Source organism: Cynocephalus volans, chromosome X, assembly GCF_027409185.1.
Source record: "Cynocephalus volans isolate mCynVol1 chromosome X, mCynVol1.pri, whole genome shotgun sequence".
Lineage (NCBI taxonomy): Eukaryota > Metazoa > Chordata > Mammalia > Dermoptera > Cynocephalidae > Cynocephalus > Cynocephalus volans.
Genome location: NC_084478.1, coordinates 10,507,719 through 10,520,279, shown reverse-complemented (window position 1 = coordinate 10,520,279; position 12,561 = coordinate 10,507,719). Strand labels below are relative to the sequence as shown.

The following is a 12,561-nucleotide window of genomic DNA, read 5'->3' as shown; positions in this document are numbered from 1 at the left end:
TTGGTATCTTCGTTGGTGCATTTTGTCATAGTCAAGCCTGGACTGACTGATGAAGTGAGTGCCGTTCGTCCATGTTTGGTCCCAGTGTATCTCACGGTGGGCACCAGCAGGTGGCTGCTGACCAAAGGGCCTGAACTCTGAGCAGCTCTTTCTCTGGCCAGTCACTAATTTGCGACATCTTTATTCCAGATCAGTTACTACTTTCTCTCTGAGACATCGTGGATGTCATTATTCATGGCCCTGGTGGCGGCCTTCACGTTGCGATCCATCAATCGCTTTGGGAACAGCCACCTTGTTCTCTTTTATGTGGAATATCACACGCCCTGGTACATGGCTGAACTCTTCCCCTTCATCCTGCTTGGGGTGTTTGGGGCCTTGTGGGGAACCCTCTTCATCCGCTGCAACATCGCCTGGGGCAGGAGGCGCAAGACAACCCGGCTAAGGAAGAACCCAGTGCTGGAGGTCATTGTGGTGACTGCCATCAGAGCTGTCATTGCCTACCCCAATCCCTACACACGCCAGAGCACCAGTGAGCTCATTTCTGAGATGTTCAACGACTGTGGGGCCTTTGAGTCCTCCCAGCTGTGTGACTACATCAATGACCCCAACATGACCCGGCCTGTGGATGACATTCCAGACCGGCCAGCTGGCTTTGGCGTTTACACAGCCATGTGGCAGCTGGCCCTGGCGCTGATCTTCAAAATCGTCATCACCATATTTACCTTTGGCATGAAGGTAAGTGAAGGGTAAGAAAGTGAGGGTGAGTGCTGGTGGGGGGAAGACCCATGTCCTTCTGGGGACAGCACCCTACTCTCCTGAACAAAATTGTCATGGGAGGAAAAGGGGATCCGACCTTTCTTGAATGTTCTCATATGCTGGGCACTTGACATTCTTTCAATCATCAGGACACAATTCTTTAATAACCAACAAGCCTGCAAAATGAGGTTTTAATCCCATTTTACAAGTGAGGAAGCTGAGGCTCAGAGACCCGGAGTGGCCTAATCAGACCCACAGCATATGGGAGACAGAGCTGGGCATGGAGCTCACTTCATCTCACTCCCAGACCAGGGGTGACCACAGCTTTGCCTGCTGGCAGGGTGATGCCAGGTGGTGGGACAAGCCCGTGTGTGGCCCAGTTTGGATCGATGAGCATGCATTGAGCATCCGCTGTATCTAGGCTCTGTGCTAAGTCCAAGGTGTACAGCACTTGAAACAGAATGCTGCCCCTAAAGAGCACATGCCTCTGGGAGAGACAGATGCAAAACCAGAGTTCTGAGACTGTGTGGCAGCACCTACGCTGCACTCCACGTGATGGCCTCCCAGTCTGGGTGGGGCTGGGGCCACGACGGGGGCTCTTTGCACACATCGTCTCCTGACGAGTAGTGTCCTCAAGAGCTGTGGATGACACCGTGTGCTTTCCTCATTTTTGTTCCTAAAGCCAGAGAAGAGACAGCTTCGTTCTTCCTGCTTTTAAACACTGCGTTAAAGTCAGACATACTTTGAAAGCCCTTCCTAAAGAGCTTTCTTTTATGGAAACTGACATTAAGTTGTTATTGCTTTTTTTAAAAAAAAATTGAGGTAAAGTTTACATAACGTGAAATTGATCATTTTAAAGTGTACATGTTAGTGGTATTAAGTACATTCACAATGTTGTGCAACCGTCACCTCGGTCAAGTTTCAGAACATTTTCTTCCCCTTCATAGGAGACCCCATGTCCATTAGCAGTCCCTCCTGTTCTCTGCCCCAGCAGCCCCTGGCAACCACCAATCTGCTTTCTGTCTCTATAGGTTTGCCTATTTCGGACAGTTCATTTTAATTAAATTAATTCATTTCAGACCGTCCTTGTGGGACTGGCTTTTTTCACTTAGCACAGTGTTTTCAAGGGTTATCCATGTTGTAGCACGTGTCAGCACTTCATTCCTTTTCTGGCTGAAGAGTGTTCCGCTCTGTAGATTCCCCCACACGTTGTTTATCCACTCATCCTTTGATGGACATTTGGGTTGTTTCCAACTTTTGGCTATTGTGAAGAATGCTGCTATTGCTTACTTAAAAACAAAATGAAACTTTTATTAGAGTGTTAGAGTGTGATAAAAGAGTATCATATAGAGATGCATACAGCTTAATGAATTTTCACAAAACCCACATGCTTGTGTAACCAGCACCCAGGACCAGAAGCACAACATTACCCACCCCCCAGAGCCCCTGATGTGTTCCATTACTCTTGCTTTCTGTGTGGTATTTCTATGAATTCTCTTTTTCAAAAAAAGTCTAAGAAACGGTGTCTCTGGGTGTGTAGTGGTCAAACACAAACCCGAATCTGTGCCTTAAGAACAAGGATGGGTAGACTTTATTAAACAGCTGACTGTGTCTGATCCATCATCTCTTTGCAAAGGAATTTATTTTTCTGTCCAAGGAAGATGCTGGAGCATCTTCTGGTGCTTGCTGAGACTTTACTTTGAAGTTACAGGGGATTAAATGGCTGTGGACTAAGGGGGAGCCCATATAGGAGCAATTTCCTAAGGAATATTCCAGACTCTAGAAATCACGCCCAAGGTTCTGAACTTCAGTTCGCCTGGCATCCTCAGACTGATGACCACCTGGGGCGACATAAATGCAGCTGTGGCTCAGTGTCTGCGCTCACGTCTCAATGAACACAGAGTAGTTGGGAGTGTCCCATAGCACGTGTACGGTCACCAGACAAACTAAAATACATTAGCAGCCAGCAAAGTAAGCAATACGCTACTTCTAAGATCATTCAGGTTACATAGTCTGTTTCTTCGCTGCCGCTAATGTGGCTAGAATATATTCAGGATACTTCTCGGAAGATGTAGTTGGTTAGGAAGATGGAACTGCCTCCCTCGTCTCTCTCTGACTGGTATCCACTGTCTATAAACAGAGCGGGAAGTCTTTGAAAGCTTTTTGGAAGATCGGGGGCAGCTGCGATGGTGCGTTCAACTTCGTTATTTTACCAGGGATCAATTGCAGGCCCTTTTCCATTTTCATAACGTGGCTTGGCATTTAATTTTAGAAGCCAATCTGAATGACATGGCAAGGGGAGAGAGAAAGTAACGAGTGTCTCAAGTGACAGATGTTCACTTTGAATGGTATTTGCACCGGGGCTTATCATTCTTTAATCCACAGCAGGCAAACTGGGCCAGACTTTGCAGGGGAAGAAATGAAAGTGTAAAAGGGCATTCTCTCCATGTTGCAGTAGATGCGACTGACTAAGGAGGTCAAATCACTTGTCCCACCTTTTCCCAGCTGACTGATTTTGAAGAGTTGTGCCTCCTTTGAAGGCTGAGCAAAATGCAAGCTTGTCGAGGGGGCACCGTGGTTCCTGGGGATTGGGAAGGGGGACTCAGCTGCCTTCCCTCATGCTGCTTTTCTCTGTGCTCCCTCAAGATCCCGTCAGGCCTCCTCATCCCCAGCATGGCCATGGGAGCAATGGCGGGCAGGATGGTGGGCATTGGCGTGGAGCAGCTGGCTTACCATCACCATGACTGGATCATCTTCCAGAACTGGTGCAGGCCCGGAGCAGACTGCGTCACACCAGGGCTTTACGCAATGGTGGGAGCTGCAGCCTGCCTAGGTACAACCACGGGTGGGGCAGGGAGGGGGTGGGGGCACTGAGCTGGCTTAGAGGACTGGCGAGGAGGAAGGCGTGGACTTGAACATTTGCATTACTCAGGATAGGCTATGTTGTGCTGCTATAACGAGAATCCCCCCAAATCTCGGTGGCTCACACACCAAGGCTTATATCTTGCTCACTATATATACACATATATATATATATATATATATATATATATATATATATATATATATATATATATATATGTAAAAAACATGGGTGAACAGAAGATTCTTCCCACCCAGTCATTCAGGGGCCCAGGCTGATGGGGTCTCCCCCATCTTACAGCCATACCACCTAGAACAGTAGTTCTTAACCAGGAGTGATTCTGCCTTTCAGGGACACTTGGCAGTATCTGAAGACACTTTAGGTTGTCACACCTGGGGAGGGAGGTGCCACTTGCATCTATTGGGTAGAGACCAGCGATGCTGCTCAACATGCTATAGTGTACAAGACAGCCCCTGACAACAAAGAATGCTCCAGTCCCAAATGTCCCTAGTGCTGAAGTTGAGAAACCTTGGTTTAAACTCCCTGGAAGACCAGGAGTCAGTATGGATTCTCCCTTTGAATACCAAGGGACACAAAGCTTGGTCTCTCTCCTCTCTCTAGTCCCTAAGAATCCTAAAATTATAAGGCTTATGGGGTTGCTTGTTCAGTCAGATCCACTCGCCCAAAAGCCAGATGTGTGGGCCTAGGTGAGTGGACAAGCCAGGGTCCCTCGTTGGAGCAGAGCCCCCAGCCAGGTGTGACTTACAGCTCCCTGACGCGATGCCACGTTGAACAGAACCTGGCATCTGTTCCTGAGGCCTGAGCACGGGCGGCATGTGGGAATGTCCCCTTGGAACACGTGTGAGGAGCATTTACCGCCATCTATCCATTTCCACACATCGTGCCCTCCCGAGGGTCCGGGGTCGGGCTTCGGAATCTCACTCGTGTCTTGTGTTGCAGGTGGAGTTACCAGGATGACAGTGTCGTTGGTGGTCATCATGTTCGAGGTCACGGGTGGTCTGGAGTACATTGTGCCCCTCATGGCGGCGGCTGTGACCAGCAAGTTGGTGGCCAATGCCTTTGGGAAGGAAGGCATCTACGAGGCCCACATCGACTTGAATGGCTACCCCTTCCTGGATGTGAAGGACGAGTTCACCCACTGCACGCTGGCCACCGACGTCATGCGGCCCCGGCGGGGAGAGCCGCTGCTGTCGGTGCTCACCCAGGACCGCATGACCATGGAGGACGTGGAGACACTCATCAAGGACACCGACTACAACGGCTTCCCCGTGGTGGTCTCCAGAGACTCCGAGTGCCTCATCGGATTTGCCCAGCGGAGGGAGCTGATTCTCGCAATAAGTGAGTAAAGAGGGCAGCTCACCTTTTGTCAGGAGCCAAGAGGCAGCTCTGTGCCCCCCAGTGATCAGAGAGGTGCGAGAGAATGCGTGTCAGTCCAGGGGCTTGCAAGCGTTCGTGTGTGCGCGGTCACCCGGGGATCTGGTGGAAATGCAGACGCTGATGGAGCAGGTCTGGAGCGGGGCCCAGCCTGCGCTCCTCACGGGCTCTCCATTGATGCCGATGCTGCTGGCCCCCAAGTCACTCTGTGAAGCACAAGGGCTCAGACCCAAGTCTTGCGTGGCTGGAAAGGGACCACGTGTTTGCAAGGAGCCCCCTACGCCAGCTCCTCTGGGAGGCAAGCTGCAGACGCTGCCTTTTTGGGGAAGTGCTGGATGAAGCTCAGGAAGAGATGTGAGTAGCCCGGGCCGAGCTGCTCTCAGAGAGCGACTTTTAGGTCCGCTGTGCAGCCGCTGGGGCTTGTGAGGTCTCTGCCCTGCCACCTCCCTGCCACTGCACAGGCTTTCCTTCACTTCATGGCTTTACATGTGATCCGGCTGTTAGCGGACGCATGGGTAAATGATATCGCTCGAGTCCGCTCTGTGATTATTTTCCTCCTCGTGTTCCAACTGAAATCAGCTGCACCGAGGGGCAGGCTGTTGAGTTGGGGGAGGAGGGAAGGGGCGATGCCCAGGTGGGGGCATTTCAGAGGAGCAAGCCTGTGGGCCCCAGCAACCTAGGGCCGGCTGCTTTGAAAGGGGAGCAGGAGGAAGGATTCCGCAGACAGAGGGCACTGAGGGCCAGAGGCCTGGGCGTGAGTGGTTGGGAGCCCCGGCAGAGAGGAGCAGTGAGCCTCGGAGATGGAGCCCTGCTGGACCTCAAGATGCAGCAGGGGCGGAGCCCACCATAGCCCTTGCACCGGCACATGGCCAATGCCATCTGCTCAGCATCCTCGCTCCGCGATCTGCACGGCATCCAGCATCCTGTGGTAGTCGGGGGCCCATGGCCGGCTTCCGTGTGCATGTGATGATTTTTACTGGGCGTGCCATCTTCCAGAGTATTCGTGACGCACATCAACGGGACTTGCCCTGGTCTCGTTGCCGATTGCCCCACCGCGAGCATGTCTTCACCAGACGAAACTGCTTGCTTCTCCCTGCTGTTTGTTTTTTATTTCTAAGGTGCTTCCCTTCAACTGCTAAATCCTCTTCCCAATGTTAAGTAGCTTTTAAAATATCTTTAACGTATCTCCATCAAAGGCCTTATAAGATAAGCATAAGCTATGGCCTCTAATTTAGCTTGCTGTTCAAACATTTTTACCTCCCCCGAAGCAAAAATTGATTTTGTATTTTAGACACCATAGCAAGTTTGTGCTTCACTGTTCAGTTTGTGTTCCCTGTTTGTTGCTTTAATATAAGTCCTGTCCCTTAACAGGTAGGTGGTTTCAGGCCTAAATATTGCCTTATAAATAACAAGTTTTTAAAACTTGTTTAAGTAGGGTTGGGTTTCTTTTAAAGTAACGTATTCAGCAGCCTTTAAAGAATGTATTCAATCCCTGAAATCCTTTAAGCAAAGGTTGAAACTTAAAAACTAAAGTAATAAATGTCACAGCATCCACTATCTATTGTGTGGTTGCAGGCACAGCTGCTCAGAGACAGCTGACTAATTTCACTGAAACCCATTACTGTAGTCAAGGGGGAAGCACTAACTGTCGTCAAGTGGTTAGGGAAGACCCTTAGGCTTGCCCACCACGCGCTCTCCTAGAAGCTGTGTTTGGAGCGTCTGAAGAGGCACCACGCGGTGTCAATAGTACCTGTGTGCTTTCAGTCAGACCCGTAATAGTACAGAAGCAGCTATTTACACAGTTTGTGCCAAAGCAAGGAGTGTGTTGCTCTGAGTAATCACAAGAGCTGTTTTCCTGGTCTGTGGAAAGAGAAGAGTCCCTGTACTCTAGGGGAGAAATTCATGACCTGTACTTGAAGAATTATCTGCCCTTCTATGAGTATAGAAATGTGACGTTCACATTTAGCCAGTGTCACTTTTAGGGGAAATGGGAGCAAAGATTACAGACAGATGCAAAATAGATTAGATAAAAAAAAAGAATGGTGAATGAGGTAAATGAGGAGTTTTCTTACACATCATGTTTACAATTGTAACAACCGCTCACATGAAGCTGAAAATGTTTTATTTTCAATCCGTCTCTGGAATACCAAAGCACATCTACGTCTCTGCTAGAGGGAGAATAGTTAGCACTGCCTGGGCAATGTGGCCATCTTCGTCACCACATGTTAACACATGGGGCCGTACGTGACCCATGTTCCAATTCCTGGTGAATGGGACTTGGCCTCTCGTTTCTCTTTGCAAGTATGAGGCTCTTTCTGTACTCAGCGGGGCTCAGGCTCTTCTAGTCTTGAGTTGTGCGGTTAAGCCAGGAAGGCTTCAGAGAGGCCTCAATGGGAGCCACAGAGGTGATGAATGGAGGGAAGGGTAGGGTGGCGGGGAAGAGTGGAGGGACCTCATCTCTTCATCTGGTGGATGATTGAATGATGACTCTTCAGCACGTGGAAGATGCTCACTTGCAGAAAGGGGTCCACATCCAGGACTGAACAAGAGGATAAGTGTCACATCTGTTGGACAAGCTATTCAGAGGTATAGAGGTGTCTGCCTGGGAGGGCTGTTAATGATTGGACTAGATCATGGGGAACAGTAGGGCCATCTACTTCTTTCTGCTGGGGATGTTAAAATATACACATATGTAAATATGTAGATATAGATATAGATATACAGATGGATGTGCAGGGGGACTTTTCCATGCTTTGGTAGACAATAACCTGTCATAAGATAATATGCTTTTTCTTCTATATAGTGTTTACTTTTTTATCCTATCATCTATGTACCGACCGCTACTGTGGTTGCTTCCAAGTTTTTATTTTAATCCTTTTCATTAATTACATCTGTTTTATGGAAGAATTTCTGGTTAACAAGATGGTAGAGTTTTACCTCCCTAAACACATAATTACTCTAAATTAGGGGTTCTCAACCTTAGCACGATGGACATTTGGGGCTGGATCGTTCTCTGTGGTGGGAACTGTCCTATGCACTGTAGGATGTTTAGCAGCATCCCTGGCCTCCACCCACCAGATGCCAGGAGCACCTCCCCTTCCCAATTGTGACAACCAAAAATGTCTCCAGACATTGCCAAATGTCCCCTGGGGGTGGGGGGTGGGGGCAAAATTGCTCCCAGTTGAGAACCGTTGCTCTAAAGCCACTTAATAGCTTACCAGATGTGTGATTCTTTCTAGTCTTTTAAAATTTCTTGGCCTATAACAGTTTGTAAAATTCATCTTACAAACGCTATTGATTATGCCCTCTGTGTACAAGGGTACTTCAAAAAGTTCATGGGAAAATAGAATTAAAGGTTGTATGAATCTTTCCATGGACTTTTGAAGTATCCTTTTTTTGCTTCTAGAAAGTAGAATGTCAAGTTGAATAACCTCAGCGGCTGCTCATAAAATATACATCATATTTCAGGGGCCGTGGTCACTGAGAGTAGCTCTAGTAGAATATATGACAAACCACCTATGTTAAAGACAGTTAGAAAAAAGTTTAACTACTTTAACTTTAAAACATTTAAAAATAAGGACTATTAGGTTTTTAAAAAAGTAAAAGTAATACACACTCATAGAATATTGGGGAAATTAGAAAAAAAAAGGAAAAATTTAAAAAGGCATCCATTTTCTTATCACCATAGAAGGACACGGTTAATATTTACTGCATTTAGAGCATTTCCTTAATGGCTCTTAAAACATATGTTCATTTTGGGCTATATTTTTTTGGTTTCTTTCCCAACATGGGCTCCCAAGAGTCCCTGGGGCCTGTGAGTCTATTCTTTCCTACCACTAGCTCATCCCCTGGGTGAGGAGTTGGTTTATTCTTTCATACAGAAATATTTCTCGAGCGTCCACCATGTGTTGGTGCTATCCTAGGAGCGGTGGGTCCGTGGATGACAATACACAGTCTCTGTCCTCTGTGAACTTATGTGCTATAGTTTTGTTGCAGGCATTTTGGTGACTGACAAAGATTTCTGGTCCAAACTGGGAGTAGGTGGTTCACTCTAGTAGAGAGTTGCAAAAAGCTTTCTTGCCGGTTCTTCTTCCATTCACCAGCTTTTGGCCTATACATAGAAGTTCTAACCCCAAAGTTAATATACGTTCTTATAATAGAGGTCCAAAGTGGCCTAGCAGAGCCCTTCTGGAGACAGCAGCAGTTGCCGGTGTTGGAGCACAAGCTCAGATTTCTGGCTCCGACCCTAGCCGATGCCTATGATTCTTGCTTGTCAGTGAATAGCTCATGGGCTTTCCTTCCTAATGCCTCCCACATGAAATAGGCTCTGTTCTACATGGCAGGCAGAACCAGATTCACTGTCATTTGGTAGACCTACCATTCATTCATGCGTGCATTTAGCAAATATCTGTTTTGTGTCTACTGTGTGCTAGGCATTGTCCAGGCACTGGGAGTGCACTTGAGAGCATGAGTTCATTGAGGTAGTGGCTGTTAGAATCAGGGCTTTAAACCCAATCAGTAAATTCAGAGGAAATATAAGCTTGTTATTTATTTTAGGAAGTGGATTGATGGTTCACTAAGTCATATTGGGTTTTATAAGAGGTTCGGCAAATCCATGTGATCAGTTCTTAATTGGGGTCTGTGGCTTGATTCAATCCTGACATTCAACCTGTTAAAATAGATGGAAATCTTGTTATGTGGGACATTATGGGAGTCAGTGGTCTACAAAAATGAGCAAGTATGTGTTGACCGCTGCCTCCCTGCCATAGTGCTTAAAGATGGAAGCATCTTGGTTTAGGAGAGAGGTACACAGTGTGTATCGTGCATGATCTACATTTGAAAACATGTGCATCAGTGTCATCTGGTGTTTGTGGTTGAACCATATTCCATTTGATGTAACTGGATTTCACCTGACCCATATAATGTGCAGGCATTTGCCCAGCAGGCCCACTGTTCTGCTTTTAAACAGAGACCCCCTTTCAGACTCAGCCTGACCCCAAACACTGCCAGATTTCCATTAAAGTACTCTATTGTACTAAATGGCCTTAGAGGAGGCAGTTAGAATTTTATTTTTGAAAGAACAATATAGGTGAATAGTAGTCTTGAGAAGGCAAGAAAAGTTATTACAGAAACCAGGATCCATTCTAAGGCTAGCCTTGCTGTACATTTTCCCTAAGCTTTTCTCATGAACCAAAAGAAAGATTAAAATTCCAACAGAAGGAAAATCGCCTTGGAGAAATATCTTGAGACCGATGGATTTATTTCATGCGTGATTTAAAATAGCCCGGGTTTCTAGCACTGCATTAAGCTGTGTTTCTAATGAGTTCCTGTTACCCTACTTTTCTTCAGCTTTCTTTCACATGGCCTGGCCTACAGACAGAAACAGGCTAATTGCTACCATAACAGTTTTACTTTCTTTGAGAAATGCACAAAATGGCCCATTTTTAAGACAGGAGATCCAAGGGGTTGGGGGATGTAGCTTTTCTGAGGTAGTTTCTTTGCACCCAAGGGCCATATTTGGGATTGAGCTGCATTTCTGGGCTGTGAGCCTGGGCTGGTCTTATTGGTTCCTTCTTCCTCTCAAGATTCATTATGCCATTTGGGCCAGTTATGACTGATTTTGTAAAAAAAAAAAAAAAAAAAAAAAAAAAACAACGAAAAAAACCCATGTATTAAGGTTATTGGGCAGATAAGTGAGGTTTCTTGTCCCGTCAAACTTCAGCCTCTGAGCAGGTGGAGGAGTGTTAGGAAAGCAAGAGTGGAGGGCCCTCAGCCATTAGGGGTGCCCTGGATTGCAGGGGGGAAGCAATGAATATCCCCAAAGGAGCCGTCTTGATCAGGCCCATTTTGCAAGACTTTGGCAACCAAAGATCTGGTCACAGCAGGGGGAACCTGGCATAGCATAGCTTAAGAGAGATGCCAGTTTCACAGATCTTTGGCTGAAGCCCCTCATTAAAAATGTGCAGTTTGTCCTCTAAAACCCTTTTCTGTAGGATTCGAGGATGACGTGTGGGGCTATAGGGTGGAGTTTCTCGGCCAGGATTTTTGTGTGGCTTATTGTTCCTGCTTGTCCCCGTTCTAGAGAATGCCAGACAGAGGCAGGAGGGCATCGTGAGCAATTCCATCAGGTACTTCACAGAGGAGGCCCCTGAGCTGCCGGCCAACAGCCTGCACCCCATGAAGCTGCGGTGCATCCTCAACCTCAGCCCTTTCACGGTCACGGACCACACCCCCATGGAGACGGTGGTGGACATCTTCCAGCAACTGGGGCTCCGGCAGTGCCTGGTGACACGGAGTGGGTGAGTGGCGGGACAAGTGTGGACAGAATGTGTACTGTGGCCAGACTCGGGAGAAAAAGATGCATAGTCAGCCCTTAGGGAACTCACGGTCTGCTGGGGTGGACCAGTGCTTGCCAGGTGATGTCAGGGAGTCGTGGTGAGTGTATTGAGAAGGAAATGTACAAGGAGCTTTGGGACCTGGAGCCGGGATGGCCATTGCAGCCCAGGAAGGCGGGGGACGCTTGCAGGCTACACTCCTGTCTGGGCAGAGTCTGAGGGTGGAGTCAAAAATGGGAGGAGCTAGAGGAGAGGGGCTTGGTGCTGCTTTTCTATCACCCGGATGGTACTTGGCTCAGGGAGAAAGTATGGCCAATTCTGTCCTAACACAACATAGGCGTTCCTCAAAATCACAGCGCTCAGCAAAAATGAGCAGTGCAGACCACAGGACTTATGGGGAAAATGGGGTTAGGCGCACAACACTCAAAAACTTCATCAGTGACACGTTTAAAGAAGAGATGGAAACATAATACAAATGGTAGTGCCATTTTATACAGTTAAAAAAAGGGGGGAGAGGAAGCAGAGAAAAGGAGAAAGGGGCAGGGCCAGCCTGTGGCTCACTCGGGAGAGTGCGGTGCTGATAACACCAAGGCCATGGGTTCGAATCCCATATAGGGTGGTCGGTTCGCTCACTGGCTGAGCGTGCTGCTGACAACACCATGCCAAGGGTTGAGATCCCCTTACCGGTCATCTTTAAAAAGAAGAAAAAAGAAAAAGGAGAAAGGAGGAGGGGAAGGGAGGGGGACGAAGGGGGGGGGAGGAGATCCATGTGACCCAGGCAATGGAACCAAGCACGTTCTCGCCTCTGCCTAAGGTGCTTTGCTCTCCTGTAGCTTTCTACCTTGCACTGTCAACTCAGAATTTGATTTAACAAATGTTGTTCAGGCAAAGGTGGGTCTGGGAAACATCTCTCCATTTGTGTGGTTCCCTTGGTTAACTTCATATGTTTGGTTTGTTAGCTCCAAACCAAAGCACAGGGACTGAGGAGACTGGTGCTCTCCTCATTTTAAGGTTCTTGTGAATCAGATCTTTCCCAACTCGGAAGCAATGTAAGCATTAATTCTGTGTAGCACAGAGTGGACCTCTCCGCCAGTGGAGACTTCAGCTCATGCATGCCTTTCTTATTGTAAATGTAATATAATCAAAACACCGGGGGAGAAGTCTACCCATGGCGCTTCCACCCTACTATCATTTCTTGTATTTCCAGCCAAT

The 12,561-nt window shown here is 47.7% G+C and overlaps 1 protein-coding gene across 1 annotated transcript in view; it reads left to right on the top strand.

Annotated features, from left to right (window-relative positions):
* Positions 1–11,317, top strand: part of LOC134367157 (H(+)/Cl(-) exchange transporter 4-like) — a 14,372-nt gene extending 3,055 nt beyond the window's left edge. The window contains exons 3-6 of the mRNA XM_063083805.1: positions 182–735; positions 3,403–3,589; positions 4,580–4,978; positions 11,097–11,317. Coding sequence (XP_062939875.1) covers positions 182–735; positions 3,403–3,589; positions 4,580–4,978; positions 11,097–11,317 — 1,361 coding nt within the window. The remainder of the gene's footprint in view (positions 1–181; positions 736–3,402; positions 3,590–4,579; positions 4,979–11,096) is intronic.
* Positions 11,318–12,561: the final 1,244 nt, after the last annotated feature.